Below are 16,409 nucleotides of genomic sequence, written 5' to 3'. Positions count from 1 at the left end.
CTTACTCTGCGTATCGAAAACGGGCCTCGTAATCCAGCCACCATTGACATCATGTTAGTTTCGTCGTGAAGCTGTTACCCGCCGAACTTACGTACAACCATTATGCCGTAAGAGGTGGGCTGGAGAGGGCTAGCGTCGGATCTAGAGATGCTGAATTTGTTTGCAACTAGGACGTACGATGTAACTTGGGAGCACATGTGTGGTTGAAAGCGACAGGGTGCTAAGCTAGGATGCCAAGCCGATACCCGGCTTGGCAAAGCTTGTTCATAACTGCTGGGTCGAGCAAGCCAGGGGTTCGGACATGGGGAATCTAGCTCGTTTATTGGTCTATTCTAAGATGATCAGGCTTACGAAATAAACACAGCCATCACAAGTGAGGGAGACCAAAATACCTAGATCAATCGAAATGCTTTTATGCTTGTAGAAGGAATATATGATAGTTTATACCTGGGTAATAACACAACTCAAAAACTGGTATCTTTTAATGCCTTCTGTCTAACTTAGATAGATCGCTCATGACTTACGCTGCACCCCCTCCAAACTTAGCCTTGTATTCGCCGTGTGCCTTCTTTTGCCTATCCCAATCCTTCTTCAACTTTTTCAGTTGGCTCTTAGCAACTTCGCTACCGTCCTTCGTCTTCGTAGGTAATCCTTCGGCATCCCATTCACTATACCGATCGTCACTCCTAAACATCTCCTCCGGCGCCACTTTTGCCTTTTCCCATTTTTCTTCTTCAGCTTTTTCTCTAGCAATTCTTGCTTCTTCCTTCGCACGTGCTTTCTCTGCTTCCTTGGCTGCCTTTTCCTCTCTTGCTGCGATCAACTCAGCTGCGGGAACAAATTTGATTAATGACGGCTGATCCGGCCGATCGTCTAAGTAGACTCCAAGGTTGGTGAGATCAAAATCTCGCACCCGGTCACTTAGGGTTAGGATTGACTTCTTTACTTCCGGTGATGCTGTCGGAGCCAGACGCCGGAGCTCATCACGTAGTTTTGCCACTGCCCGTAGATATGGCAATGCCAATTGCTCTGGGTCTCTAGTTCCAGCACTAGCTAAAGAATCAAACTCCGGATCCGGTGATTGAGAGAGAAGATTGGTGATAGTTTCAGATGGAGGGAGCTTCAGAGCCCGCACGTCGGAATAGATGGTCTCATATGCAGTCTTATATGGCTGCACGGCCGTTGTCGGATCTTGGTTAGTCGCCGCGGCGGCAGAAACCCAACCGAGACCTTCATAAGGAGGGCTCGCATTCGCGTCGAGACCAAGGATGCCAACTATCTTGGTAATCCACCTTGCAATTGCTTCAACTGCCGGCAGGTCCACATCAGACTTCTGAGTATTAATATGAACGTTGGCTTTCCGAATGACTTCCGCTATTGCTCGTAAGACTTGTGGCGTATCAAAAGAGTTAGTAAAGGCTTCTTCAACGTCTTTTTTAGCTTGTTCTAAATCGGCTCGTAAGCCTTCTTGGGATTTGTCAATTATCGAGAGTGCCTTCATACCACCATCCACGGTCGTCGAAGAGCCGGCTGCCTCGGCTAGAAGCGATTTTGTGTTCGTGAAAAAGTTCTAGTGGTATTAGTAGGCATTTGCAGTCGAGGAACTAGTAGGCAGCTTACATTGACCAGGCTTTCCCAGCTGTCGGCTTGAGTTCTCATGTCCGGCGATATTTCAACACCGTCGTTCCATCTGCCGAGAAGGAATACTATGCGCATTGACCGTGCTGTATATGTTGATGCCAACGCATCCTTGATTGTCTGGAAATTCTTGAGGGATTTGGACATTTTCGACCCGGAAATCGATAAGTGGCCCATGTGCAGGAAATAGTTGACCCAGGTATGTTCATGACCGTGTTCGCAGAAATACGCCTCGCTTTGGGCCAGTTCATTGTCGTGATGCGGGAATGCCAGATCGATACCACCACTATGGAGGTCCATACGTGAACCCAGGACATCGGACGCCATTACTGAGCATTCAATATGCCATCCTGGCCGTCCATTGCCCCATTTGCTTGGCCAGTACGGTTCACCTGGCTTGGACTTCTTCCATAGTGCAAAATCACCGGCACCCTTCTTCCCGCCGAGGCCCTTGGATAAGGAGCCCTCGCCTTCTTCTTGTAGCGCCTTGTCATTGCGACTATCCGGTCGTAATCTCGCATACGTATTTCCCGCCTTCTCAAACGCTGCAATATCGAAGTAGACGGATCCCTCAGCTTCGTACGCATAACCCTTTTCGACAACCTTCTCAACGAATTTAGCGATTTGGGGTACATATTCGGTAACTCGCGTAACTACATCAGGGCGAAGCACGTTCAGAGCATCCATATCGTCAGTAAATTCGCCTTCCATAAACTTGGTTAGATCGGTGAAGATTGACTGATCGCTCGTATCGATGGTTTCCTTATATAGGGAATCCAGATACGGCAGCAAGATCTCGTCGGCACCCCCGAATACCTGGTTACCACCGATAGCGATGACTGCGGTGGTCATATTGCTTATATGCATCTTCAGCTTTGCCTCGGCGTCCCCTGGCTTGCCTTCTCCTGTCAGAGTACCCCCTGCCAATACATTTCCATACGCTGCATCTCTTCGCGGAATATAATTGTTGACATCTAGCTCACCCTCGCCTTCGAGAATTTTAGGGAGATTGCTCTTCGCATATGCTCGGAACGCAGCTTTCGCTAATTCTATGGTCTCGGCGTCTGTGTAGTTCTTTTGTTTCTCGAGGTCGAGCAAACGTTGTCTCCGGGCTTTTATTATAATCTTATATAGAGTTAGTCATGTAATTATATCCTTAACAACTACTTAGATAGATAGTATTCGCACCTTATCGTCTACATCTGTAAAGTTCATAACGAACTTGACGTCAAACCCAAAGTAGTGCAACAGGATACGTCGTATAATGTCGGTCGAGACATAATTGCGCGCATGACCTAAATGGCTCTGGTCGTAGACAGTCGGACCGCAGGCATACCAGGAGACTTTTCCCTTCTCAATTGGAACGAAGGGTACTGGCCCTCCTGGCTTTAGGGAGTTATGAACCCGGATCGTGGAAGACATGGTGGGGTGTGTCGCAAAACCTCTACGTGCTAAGTATTGGGTTGCACGAGTATTAAATATATGCCGCCTTGATACTCTAAAGAAGAGGAAGTTCATCAAGACGAACATACATGAGAGTAGAAGCAAAGGGGGGGGATTTGTCATAAATAATTTGGAGTCAGCTATGCAAAAGATGCAAAAGACTATTTTTGAGTCACAGAGACAATGTCGCAATTTGGGTTGGCACTGCAGAAAAAGTACATGCCACAATGCCTCAGCTAAATTAAGCCCTCGTACCTTCACCATGTGATAGTGCCACACATAGAGCGCCTTCCTTTTAGGAAATAAGCATATTATTAGTTGCACAGAATTGAAACATGGTTTATTATTAAGCTAAATATAATTAGTCTAGGATCTACCAAACGAAAATCAATTCTCAGATTCAACTTTTGTTGAAGTTAGGAACATTATTCGGAACATTATTCCCCTGCTTGTGTTGATGCGCAGTACATTATGTACATACAGATTATCGGTATTCTAGGTTCCGCTACCCCTCTAGTTATCTCATACCGCAAAGTAGATAACGCTATCGATTACCAAAAGTGCCCCTCCATCCCTTGTTCTCTCAGCCTTACCCAGGTTTTTTTTTCTTAGCCTCGAAACTCAACAGATATTCAATTCTTCGTCTACTATGCATATACGCAACCTCAACACCTCATTTTTGTCAATTGTGAGCTAGTTTATTACATACTCGAAACGAAATACATTAATATGTCGGCTGTCTCGCCATTTCTCGACCCTGGTCCTCGGACGACATTAAATACATTGGTTCTAGCTCATCTATCTCGAGATAGCATTCAGCCTATTTACTTAAGAGAGGCTTCTGGTACAACTGACGGATATGTTGAAGGGCCAGTTTTAAATACGCGATTTGGCTCATTTCCACATTCAACTTTACTCGATAAACCTTGGGGTTCGCAGATACGCGCCTCGGTTGTGGACACCGGTTCTAGAGGTAGAAAGCTGAAACTTGAACGTAGCGCAGATAGTGAGGGGCTAGATAATCGTACAGAGGGTGTCGTATCGAGCACAGCGGAAACCAAGGACGTCAAGACGGCGCCGAGTGGTTTCATCCACATTCTACCTCCTACCCCTGAGTTATGGACAACGGGTTTACCACATCGAACTCAAGTAGTATATACGCCTGACTACAGCTACATTCTTCACCGGATCCGCGCCCGTCCTGGTATGAAGATAATTGAGGCCGGAGCAGGGAGCGGCAGTTTTACGCACGCTTCCGCTAGGGCCGTTTATAATGGTTACCCCAAAGGCGCATACGATGCGAAGGGCAAAGTTTTCAGTTTCGAGTTTAACCAAGATCGATATCAGAAGATGCAAAAGGAAATTGAGGATCATCGCTTAGATGGAATCGTTCAGATTACCCACAGAGATGTCTATAATGATGGCTTTCTTGTCGACGGCGAAAGTCCCGGAGCTGAATGTATCTTCCTCGACCTACCAGCACCTTGGAAGGCACTTCCCCATCTAGCGAGAAGCAGACCAACACCGTCTCAACTCTCAAGCTGCGGGCTAGATAATCTTGAAGATGCTGGATCTGAATGGAAATCCCCGCTTCGTTCGGATCGGACTGCCTATCTTTGCACTTTTTCCCCGTGCATTGAACAGGTTACTAGGACTATTGACGTCATGCGCCGCTTAGGCTGGATGGAAATCGAAATGGTTGAAGTTGCACATAGGAGGATAAATGTCATGCGAGAGCGGATTGGTTTAAACTTGCCTGCGGGGGATCGAAACGCGAGCCAGACAGCAGCAAATGTTGCAGAGGCTATCGCCAAATTACAGGAAGTCGAAGGTCGAATCAAGAATTTTCGCGGTCAATCTCGTGACGACGATGTTGAGATGGGTGAAGATGACGAGGCGACGGCCGATAGTAATCCTATCGACGGCAATAAAACATCTATGCTAGGCAATGGCACCGAAAATGCTCAATCAGTTAAACCCTGGATGGTAGGGAGAGTGATTCATCGGACAGAACCGGAGATCAAGACGCATACTTCATATCTCGTCTTCGCACTGCTGCCGCAGGACTGGACAGAAGCACAGGAAGCGGCAGCTTTTGAAAATTGGCCATGCGGCAAGGAGAGCAAGGTCATCGGAAAATTAGATAAAGAAGCACGGAAACAAGAGAAGCGAGAATTACTCCAGGGGAAGAAGAGGAAGAAGGATACTGATAGCAGGTCCGAAGCTGAGCGCCCTTTACCAAAGAAGAGTAAAACGCCATAGGTGGAAAATTTAAGATATATATATAAAGCATATGATACCCCGGCCTATATGGTCATTATTTCAATATGATAAGAACTCATACTTGTCTCGATATGCTCTAATATGTATAGACCTCTACTTACAAGATCTTGTATATTTTAAAGAGTAAAACCTTGTGACTTTACTCTAAATGGCGCCTTGTGTGATTTCTTGGAAATATCACGACAGCCACGACAAGTTACAAGAATTTAATAGATAAGTATATCAGGCATTTAAAACATACCTACCTATATGAAAAGTTACCTAATTTAAGCTTGGCAATTGATGCTTTTGGGATTGATATCGTTTCACCAGGCGGCTTGATCGACAACATGGACTAGTTTTGCACGAAATCGCCACTACCTAGGTTGTGAAGCAGTATTTTAACCAAAACATCTGAAAGGGGCAAGCTGGTGCTAATATTAGCATGTACCTATCCAACTTTTTCTAGATTTTACTGAACCCTTGACATTGCCATATTGATACAGAATAACGTAAACATTGAAGCTTATTATAAGTCTTATTACACTCTTCTTGACGTGTTATTTCGTGTATTTACACGCCTCAAATTATGAGATTAGGTAGGTACCTACTTATGAGGTATGTATTCATGATAACTAGACGAAGATCAGAAGATCATTATGTAGCCGCAAGCTACATAACCTTAAGGTAGTAACACAAGTACGACGCGAAACATTTCAGGTACCATGTGCAATAATAACCGTGCACAGTACTAGCTCTAGAATAAGCCAATAATAAGCATAGAAATGCCATTAATCATTAGGTAATGGGGCTCTTTAATGAGGCTAGCACTGTTTCATTAATGGAGTTACATGGCATACGTTTTTGACCCCTGTAATTGCCTTACTTCTTTTAAAGGAAGGATCCGCGCCTTGGTATTCAACTTCTAGAATTACACCTGCCGTCTTCAAAACTCTTTCATTTCAAACTTAGCATCCTCTAGGGAGTTAGGAGAGGCTAGGCTGTATAATTGAAGGCCAATTGAAGTGCCTAACACGATATACAGTTCTCCAGTAGGTCAGTTGAGCAAGATATCGCTAACATACATACGACCTTTATCAACCTTAAATCATGTTGTCATCCTTGAACTCGAATATTGGAAGAGACTGCGAACAGCCTATCCGCGACGGAGCTGGATTAGGCAATTTAAGCCGCGAGTCTCGTCGTATGGCAGAATCTCAGGACATTGATAGGATGGCAACTACAGCTGAACCGCCGCAAAGTCCAAATGAAATGTGTTGTTCAGGTGTCTTCCTAGACCCCAGATCTATATCGTTCTCCAGTAAAGACTGGAAATTTTTTTTTTATAGCTATGGGACGCCAAGTTTCATCCCAGTCCTCAACCCATAAAAGTTACTCCTATCTTGGCATGTTTCGCTTCGACTGGTCCTTAACTGATGGCATCGTCCCCTTATTAGAGTATAGGAGATTACGCGTCGCACGGAGATGATCTTGGTCTATCTTTTTATGTGACACCGGCATCACCGCCGCTAATATACATTACGTCTTACCAGGTATCGTCAAGCTATCAAGCTTCTTACTGGTTACTCTAGTCGGTAAAATGTCTCCACCCAGGTCAAAGTCTAGATCTTGTTAAGTCTACGGAAATTCCATTGAATCCCACCGTATCTTTGCTTCAACTACACACTTGGTGCTTAATATTCTCTTCCACGAGAAAAAGAATAACCGTTCTCTATTCAGCCTGCCCTGGTGGTGTTTTTGTTTTTGCCCTGGCGGCCTTACGATCGTTCCAAATTTAGTCCGGATCAAGATACTGACAAGTTTTATACCCATATTTCCGATATAATAGTCATGTCAGAATACTCGTGTCCAGTCTCTGGCTCCGTTGGAGGAAGATGTCCTGTAGGACACGCAGATTCAAGCAGAAGCAGAAGTAATAGTCGAATGGGACCTCGAGGTTGTGCCTTTTCAGGATATAGCCAACCAGTAGACCTTCATGCAGCCTTTGATGTAAGTTAAGTTGTAAGCCTAAAGTCGTCGATAATCAGCTAATGGCAATAGATTCCGCGGGGCGTTGATGCCGGGGAATGGCTCCGGATGAGGTACGAATTTGAGAATAGACTGACTGACTTACACCAGCTAAAAATAGCTTATGTAGAGAACGCAAATCGATAAATCAGTTGCTTTATACAAATATTCCATCGGTCCAGGAAATTAACGCGGTCAAGACTCAAGCAGAGCTCGATGCCTTCAACGTTCGAGAGCAAGATTTACTAGCCGTAGCGTTAGGCGCGCCAGCAAGGCAGGTTATGCTGAGAGCAGAGGAGATCGGCCCAAAAACTGGTTGGTTAGACGGCTATCTCAGTGCAGAGCACGGTTTCTGCCCACCGGACTACGAAGAGGCCGCCGGCGCATTAGCAAGGACTCCCGGTCGGGTATGGGCCGATCTCTGCGAGCGTATGCCCGGTTGCGTTGCAAGAGGGCGTGTCCAAGAATCCGTTGCAGCGCTTCCCCTCGTCGAAGGAATCAAAGAGGTGATCCCGGACCAAGCGTTGTGGGCAGCTCTAGTAGCTTTAGGGAGTAAGTATGCGTTATAGTGGCTTGTTACCCCTTGACTCCTTGCTTTAGACACCGAAAAACTGGCACGGTTTAAAGGGCCATATACTCGTGGATTACATTTCATTACACATATCCCTACCTCTTTTATACTCTATGAATACTAACATTGAACTCCATAGTGATATGCTCAATATATCGTTTCGAAGAAAAATATGATGGTAGCGACGGTATTACTTCTACGCGTACTAAGAAGAAGAGGCCTAACGTCCCAATGGGCGATGAGTTTGGTGAGGAGTTGGTTGGTATCCCGCGGTGTGTAGCTTTGCCGTATTACCAGATCTCACGACGCATGGGCCGGACTCTCCCTCATCTTACCTTCCCCGACCAGTCCTCTTACAATATCAAGATCCGAGATCCTACCTCAACTTATCCCTATATTGCACGCTCTGAGAACATAGATCTTCGTTGGCCTATGTTTGGTGAGAAAGCTGAGGTAGCTTTCCTGAAAGGTTGCGCTGAAACGTCAGGTAAGCATAGCATCCTATCCATTTTCTGTTCAAATATTGATTTTCATAGCGTCCTTCCAACATGGCCCAGACGCAATTGCTGCGTGTCAAGAGCACGTCATGAACAGGAACGTAGAAGGACTTCTCCGTGAGATGATTCGACTGAAGGAAATTCTGGAACGGATGCCCAACGCTTTTCATTCTATCAATGTTAACCCGAACTCGGGGGAGAACTACGTCCCGGTTCACCAGTGGGTTCGTTGGGCCAAATTTTCTGCGCCTTTATCCAGGAGATGTCCAGCTTCTTCAGGTCTGCAATTCCCGCCCTATCTGGTCATGGATGCATTTCTAGGACGGAAGAAGTAAGTTAGACAACCATGAGAAAAGGACTCCAGGGGTAATATTGCTACTGGGATAACTAGTCTCAATACTTATTCCCACACCTTTCAATTTATAATATAAAGGTACAGCTGCTCATTCTTAATAGATACACATCCTTCCTTGGTGCAGAGGGCGTACATCTGAGGGCCTGGCTTCCTTCTAACCTTCGAGCCTTTATTGCTGCCATTGAGTATCACTACCGCATCCCCGAATTTGTCCAGCAGTCTGGCGATCCACGACTGATGGGTGTGTTGGATGGCATTATCGAGGCATACACAGGCGAGCGGGGTTTCATGGGCACTCATCGTTACAAAGTCTTCGGTATTCTGGAGATCGCTGCGAAGACAGGACGTACTGAAACGAACGGCCTATCTGGCGCTGCAGATGCGTCGCGTCCATGGGAAGAGACCCACAAGCAGTTTTCAGATGCTATGAAAGAACGTCTTGAACCATACCGTAAGTCACGGATGAATTCAGAAAGAGAATTTCGTCCCAGAAGCTAACGCTGTGTGTGATATGTAGGTGGGAGTCTGCCGGTCGAGCCACATCAGATGAGAGGTACCTTCGAAGAATGCCGCTATGTGACCAGAGTCCTGAATCGATCCCATGTCGACTCCGACCCCACGCGATCGATTGCCTTAGTAACTCTGGATATCCAAGATACGGGAATCACTTTCATGGCTGGAGACCGTCTCGCAGTCATGCCCCTTAACAGCTGGGAAGAATGTGCTAAGGTTGCCGCCGCTTTAGGATTGGAGACCCGTATCGACGATCCGGTTGATGTTACCGGGACATGGTCTCGATTCGAGCAGCATCTAGCGTCTGTCAGAAGAACAACAGCAAAGAAGCTGACTGTGGCCGATATACTTCGTCGAGGTCATCTAGCACCCATTACAAAGAAGCTCGCCCTAAAAATCCATGGCCTCGTTGCTGCTTCCTCGAACACCGTCCTTCAAGTCTTAGCCACTGACGAATGGCCCGTCCGAGGCTCGCTAGGTGATTTACTGCAGGGCGCACTTATGGATACTCCAGCGCAAATATGGGATAAGGCATTCAACCTCGACAACCTTTCATGGCTAGCCGATCTCATCCCGGTCGAAGTGCCTCGCACATACTCTATAGCCAGCTATACAGACGAGCTTCTCCCAAGCACTGTTGATTTGGCCATCTCGCGTGCCGAGTACAAACTTTGCTCTACATTTTCCAAGCAGAATGACATAAATCGTGCTGGCGTCTCAAGTGGCTTCTTTAACCCGCATCCCCCATCCGACGATATGGTATCTGACGACGAGATCCTTGTCGGTGTATCCCGGCCTCTGGCTTTCCATCTGCCTTTGGATAATATGGCCCCCTGTGCATTCTTCGCCGGTGGCAGCGGAATCGCTCCATTCCGAAGCTTCTGGCAATATCGCTTGAATACCAGTGGCTTGTCTGGAGGCAAGAATCACTTATACTTGGGTGTTCAGTCGCGCGAGAAATTTTGCTTTGAGGATGAGCTGAGAGAGTACGTGAATGCGGATTTTATGGAAGTTCACGTAGCCTTCTCGAGGGATTCCCGCGGCCTCGCTTACGACCCGCACACACACGACCTGGTTGAGAAGCATATCCCTCCTCGCTACATCGATACTCTAATCGTTGAGCAAGGTGCCCCTATATCGGATCTCGTCATGTCGAAAAAGCAGGGAGGTTTAGGCGGGTACCTCTACGTGTGCGGCTCTGTTGCTGTCTTTGATTCCGTGATGAACGGAATCCGCAAAGCAATCTATACTCACTGCACAGCAACTATGGAAAACGTCGACCTTATCATCAATAAAGCCTTCGCGGAGCGACGATTCATGCTCGACGTTTTCATGACCCCTAAGCCCCTCCCTTGCAACCTACCAACAATTCCATTATCTCAACTCGCCCAGCATACTGGTCATAGGCCGGGATCCCGTATGTGGATTGGAGTTCACGGGAGCGTATACGACGTCACAGACTTTGGCCCTATGCACCCAGGAGGCATACAAATGATCAAGTCTAATGCTGGCGTAGACTGTTCCAAGTCCTTTGACAATCTAGCTCATACCAATAATCCTGAAGTTTCTAGTCTCTTGACTAAGTATTTCGTCGGACACCTAACACCAAAACCCGATTACCAAGGTGGCGAGGAAGAAATGTCTGCTCTGTATGATCTGTGGGCAGGTTATCTACGTACCACGGTTGAAACGCTGGTGGCACATCAAATCGAGATGTACGAAATTCAGGGTGCTTCATCGAAATCATCCTCGGCTTACGACCCATCTGGGTCTTCCAATATCTGGCTCCGTGAAGACCTACCCAACATCATCGCTATTCGCACCTTTTATGGTTACCAGAGCAGATTACTACAAGGGGGGTTTACCGCCCTGTTCGGTGCTAAGCTACAGGAACTGGTACTCAAGCTCTCATTTAGCCTCGCTAATGCGGGTGGTTCTGGAGCAAATATCCAACTACCAGACGTGCTGGGAGCGGTCGCACGTGCGAATACTAGTTCGGATGCTATACAGTGTACGAACGAAGTAGCACTTGTTGGCCAGTTCATCTGCGGCACCTCAGATGCCCTCCGTTTCCACGAGCGTGGTGTCTTCGCTTACGCAGCTAAGAGTGTAGAGCTAGACATAGAATTGCTTGAGGATCTCCGCCAAGAAATAGGGACTGGCATGGACGCTTTTGACAGTATTGCGAGCACATATAGCTCGTCCGACAAGATGCAGGACCCGGATTTCGATGCCAATCGCCTCACAGCTCTCTCAAGCTTCCTTCTCCAGATTCTCGAGCGAATTTCACGTCGTCTAGGGATTTTCTATGCCCAGCTTGCCCAGTGCTCAGTATACAGGCCAGAGCTCGAGCGCAACCCCGCCAGAACCCGATGGGCTCTCGTGCGACGGTGCATTTGGGATGGAAGTTTGTTTATCATGGCACATAAAGCCGCCGCCGATGTTCTCACAGCGGGACAGCAATCGTCATACTACGTGTCCCGTGCTAATCCCAACCAGAACGTCGATTTCGACCGCGTCATGTCTCAAGTACGAGCAACCTTAGGCTCGGCACAAATCGAATTCCAGCCAAGCATGCCGCAGCAACCTCTCACGTTAAACGCCGTACACCAGGCCCGAGGGAGGAGCTCGGGAGACGCGAGCGCAGTCGCAATGCGGGATAATGCAGGTTCTTTACTAGCTATGAATAGCTTCGTAGAGAAGAATAATAAAGCAATTCGTAGGCTCAGCAAGATGCCTCCGATGCCCATGAGCTTCGAAGAGCTACAGAGGTCCGCTCTAGGACACACTGGTCTCCACACGCCGCCAGCAGACACCCCCGAGATGAACGCCATGATGGCAGGTCTCAGCGTCAAGGATCTAGCCGGCCACGTTACCAGACTCCCTACACCCCCGTCTAGCCGCGGATCCAGCCGTTCTACATCCCTAGTCCGCCGCCCATCCAACAGCATGTCGTCATCAGCCGAGATGCTCCTCAGCAAGCTTAACCAATCCCGAACTCTTCACAGCCGACAGAGCGCTTCCACGGCCCATCACACGCCACACCTGCCGCCGCATCACGAGCAGCCGCAACACCTGCCGCACTACCCCGTAATCGGCGGCTACCCAACACCGTCCGTACCCGGACACCCCAAGACTAATGCCCACGCGGCACTAAGCTCCGTGATGGGACAGCTAAACACACGACGTCCGCGCAGCGACGCACCGGCGTCTATATCTAGGTCGGCGTCTGTGTCTGTGTCTAGGTCTATGTCTATGTCTACTACAAACTCGCGTGTCCGATCTACGTCAAGATCTAGCGCGAGAAGCGTTGCGGGCCACGACCATACTCACGGTCACGTCTCCATGCAATCTATAACGTCGCTGCGCGCGTTCAAGCTTAGGGGGTTGGCGGATGCGGGGGAGAGGTTTGCGCCGGCGACTTAGGGGGGTTAGGATACCTAGGTTAGGTTGGGATGGGATGGGGGTGGTTAATTCGGAATAAGGGTATAAAGGTTAATGGGTATATAGGTATATATATATATATATATATATAACTTGTTCGTATATCGTGTCGAGTTGTACAAAAAAAAAAAAAAGGTTAAGAAAAAATAAAGGATCATCGGAACATTTAGATGTACGATTGGACGAAAAATGAATATGCTGGTCATTGCGAGATGTTGTTCCTTGGGTATTGTATAATCTTTATTCGGGATTCTAGTTTGGGTTTTGCATGCGTTATAGGGCTGGGTTAGTATAGAAAAGGGAGAATAAATGTAGTTGGAAATCTTTTGTAAGCGCAATGAAATAATATTTACATTCAAACCGAATAATTCATTAGACATTCTTTCGGTTCCTTTCTATGCCTACCCATATTGTGCTCATGTAGTATTATAACTAGAATATATCGAATATGTGTCTAGGTGGGAAGTCAGTTAACTCTTCGCAACTCCGTTCGCCTTCCCATCGGTCTCCCCATTATCCATATCCAATCTCACAAACGCCTTTAAGGCCGCCTCGTTCTGCCCCTTAACATCAAACTCATTCGTAAAAGCCGCCATCTCGCCAAAAAACTCCATCATCCTCGCCGGATCCTCATGCATGCCGTCCTCAGCATACGCATACACCCGCCCGAACTTGCGCGCGAGATCCACAACCGCCTGGCTCCGAGGCCTTCGGACCTCGTCGAAGGCCCGAAGAGCATGCTCGATCTGCTCCGGACGCTCGACGTGAGCGAGGAGGTAATCGAGCACAGCCGCGTCTTCGAGAGCTTGGGCTGCACCGTTACCGGAGAACGGCATCGCGGTATGTGCTGCGTCGCCGAGCATAGCGACACGGCCCCGTGCGTAGTAGGGCGCGTGGTCGTGGTCTGCTACCGTCCAGGATGAGCTTGTATCCTTGGCTACCATCCGCACTATCTGCTGGGCCTCTTCGCTGTAGTCGGCGTACAAGGCTGGGTCGAGCGGTGGAGCACAGCCGTCGATCGTCGAGAAGAAGGCACCACGCACAGCGACGCCGGCGCTCAGACGTGTGTTCTTATTTAATGGGATGCAGTTGACGTGGCCTCTTGGTCCGAGGAGAATGGGAACATTCGTAGTCCACTTGGGGTTGATCTGCTTCCTCGCCTCATCAGTCGGCACCATAGTCCGGTAAATCTGCCACCTGTCATGGTTTTTAGGCGACGTAGCGGAATGGTCTGCCCCGAGAAGGTAGCTACGGGTCACACTGTGTACTCCGTCTGCCCCTAGGAGGCAGTCAACTTTGACCTCGGTTCCGTCTTGGAAGGTCAGATGGACATTAGGCTTGCTGGAGTTTTGCTCTTTAACATCGACGAGTTTCTTACCAAAGCTGATGGTTTCCTTTGGAATTAGTGCTAGAAAGCCCTCCAGTAAGTCAGCTCGGCTGACTGTCTTTCTTCCCTTCGCCCTACCAAGTTCCGCTACCAGCTGGCCTTTATGTGGCCCCTGACCTAGAATTACCTCGGTTACCATCTCCTGGTTCTCGTCGCCCATAGACAGAGCCATATCAAAGTACGCCTGTCTTACTTCAGGTCCGATAAGCGCCATGGCTTTAATAGCATTGAGGTGAAGGGCTAGGCCCGCACCAATATCTTTGTAAGCCGAGACCGACTCATAGACATGAACATCAATATGCCGTTTCTTAACCAAGCCCGCCGCGAGAGCAAGGCCGGCGATGCCGCCTCCTACAATTGCAACTTGAATCCGGTTCTTCGCCATTGTTAGAATAATGATTGCAACCATGGAATTCAGCCATGGCACGCAAATATCAAGGGATGCTGACATATAATAGCCATTTAAACTTTGTGAGATAACCTGAACGCGCAAGCAACAACGTCACTAGGTCTCTCTTGTCAGATCCAAACATAGCGATAACTTGCGAGACTCGGGCATACTGAAGACATACTTAAACTGGTATATGCCCATACCTAAGGCAGTTATTGTGTCCTGGGACTCTCAAAAAGGGAGTGACACAATGTAGATAGGATGCCTACCTGTAATAGACACCGAGAGTTAGATGAGATAACATCTCATAACTGGTCTAATTCCCTTTAAGCATATCGGCCATTATTACTTCGACTTGTCTAAGTAAAAAAACCTCTAGAACCGTGGATAGGTAGTAGGTATTGTGAATTATTTCGATAGTTCAAGAATATAGGGACGAGCCCCTTTCCCCTCGAAATAGACCACCTAGTGCATCGGAGCATCCGGATTAACCCGGATATGTAGCACCGTGTTAAGGCCCCTAAGATAAGACCTTGTTGCACATAGAAATACGTTCCGTTCTGCCGATAGGTAGTGAACCGGTATTTTGGGTTGACTTGTACGACTTCTAGGCATGTGAAAGGGCGTTTGCTAGCCTGAGGGTTTAGTTGGGGAAATGCGAATGTAAGCTTCGTCACGATTCTAGTGTCATATGTACAAATAGAACCAGTGGCTTAGGACTCTTCGAGAAACCGAATTCTCCAGTTTAGCTACTACGGTTGTTATGTATATGGAGCAATGCCACATGGTGGACGATGAAGCGTTTCCCAAAATAAATACATACGCCTGCCAATGATCTGCGGAAATCTTATCAGATCAAAAGCCCCCTGATGATTGGGACAGAGCCAACAAGTGGATTTCTCGTCAGGCTTATGATACATATGTATGCATGTTGTAGCTGCAGTACTCAGTCGTGGCGTGACCGGCAGCCAATGCATCCGGAATTGTTGAGGCCGGGATATTTTCTTTAAGCGAGAAAAGCAAATGAAAAAAAGCGAAAGATGGAAATTTCCATGTCAGCCTCAGCCTTGATTCGCGGTGTAGAAACAGTGGGCGAATCCAGGGGTATGGTACGATAGATGGAATGTTTCGAAACGGAGCGAGGCGCTCATGTCATCTCACCTGAAAAGGCACTGTCGATTGATGATATGTATTGAATCTACACGATATTGAGCCTCAATGCAAACCCAGGTCGGATGCCGGGTCCTAGGTACGACTACGGAGTATTTTAATTTTGTCGGTACGTGGCTTCATTTCCGGGGAATTGGATATGAGGTAATTGAAAAACGAGGCTCAGGTCCAAGCTCCTTATCTGATCGAAACTGCTTGCTTCCTTTTGAGACATTACTTTAGGTAAGCCGCCTATGTATGTAATGTAACCTTGATCATTAGAAAAGTAAAAAAAGGTGGATTACCTAGGTACGCTTACCTACGCTGTAAGATCCGATATCGGCGAAACACGTTGATCAGATTGATAAAGAGTTTGTGTCTGTGCTGTCTGTGCTGTGGTGAGTTAGTTGTTTGATTGATTAGATTACTGCCCGCCCGATCCCCCGATCCCCCAATCCTTCAAAGCAATGCTGTGCTCCCCATATCGCTTGTGTCGGTTATCTCACAGTAAAAAGGCACTGTGCTTCCAGAACCGTGTAAACGCGGGACTGTGCAACAGCCCCCATTACGTTAATAGATCAAAATGTCTCAACTGTATAATTATATCGTCACTATTTGCAATTGCGTCGTTTCACCGATTGATAGAGGCGTTAACGGTTTCCTATTATGCCAATTAATACGACTTGACGGTATTTAGCTAGATTTACATAGTAAAGCATCGATCGCAAGAG

The 16,409-nt window shown here is 47.5% G+C and overlaps 4 protein-coding genes across 4 annotated transcripts; 2 read left to right on the top strand and 2 right to left on the bottom strand.

The window, feature by feature from the left end:
- Positions 1–348: 348 nt before the first annotated feature.
- F4817DRAFT_364586 (tRNA synthetases class I (C) catalytic domain-containing protein) lies at positions 349–3,060 on the bottom strand (the record flags this gene model as incomplete). The annotated part of the gene is made up of 3 exons (XM_049306771.1): positions 349–1,570; positions 1,621–2,763; positions 2,827–3,060. The coding sequence occupies 3 exons, from the start codon at positions 3,058–3,060 to the stop codon at positions 521–523; spliced, it is 2,427 nt and encodes an 808-aa protein (XP_049159919.1). The 3' UTR covers positions 349–520.
- A 618-nt stretch (positions 3,061–3,678) lies between these two features.
- On the top strand, positions 3,679–5,601 carry F4817DRAFT_335177 (tRNA methyltransferase complex GCD14 subunit). The gene has a single exon (XM_049302996.1). The coding sequence runs from the start codon at positions 3,811–3,813 to the stop codon at positions 5,341–5,343; it is 1,533 nt and encodes a 510-aa protein (XP_049159918.1). The 5' UTR covers positions 3,679–3,810; the 3' UTR covers positions 5,344–5,601.
- A 1,362-nt stretch (positions 5,602–6,963) lies between these two features.
- Positions 6,964–12,733, top strand: F4817DRAFT_364584 (uncharacterized protein; the record flags this gene model as incomplete). The annotated part of the gene is made up of 7 exons (XM_049306770.1): positions 6,964–7,353; positions 7,405–7,445; positions 7,502–7,923; positions 8,082–8,429; positions 8,479–8,770; positions 8,896–9,245; positions 9,312–12,733. Exons 1-7 carry the CDS (start codon positions 7,195–7,197, stop codon positions 12,731–12,733), a joined length of 5,034 nt encoding a protein of 1,677 aa, XP_049159917.1. The 5' UTR covers positions 6,964–7,194.
- A 317-nt stretch (positions 12,734–13,050) lies between these two features.
- On the bottom strand, positions 13,051–14,819 carry F4817DRAFT_335174 (FAD/NAD(P)-binding domain-containing protein). The gene has a single exon (XM_049302995.1). It carries the CDS (start codon positions 14,587–14,589, stop codon positions 13,222–13,224), a length of 1,368 nt encoding a protein of 455 aa, XP_049159916.1. The 5' UTR covers positions 14,590–14,819; the 3' UTR covers positions 13,051–13,221.
- Positions 14,820–16,409: the final 1,590 nt, after the last annotated feature.

The sequence above is a fragment of the Daldinia loculata genome (assembly GCF_022478755.1).
Source record: "Daldinia loculata strain CBS 113971 unplaced genomic scaffold F4817scaffold_19, whole genome shotgun sequence".
Lineage (NCBI taxonomy): Eukaryota > Fungi > Ascomycota > Sordariomycetes > Xylariales > Hypoxylaceae > Daldinia > Daldinia loculata.
This window is presented reverse-complemented; position numbering and strand designations above follow the sequence as displayed.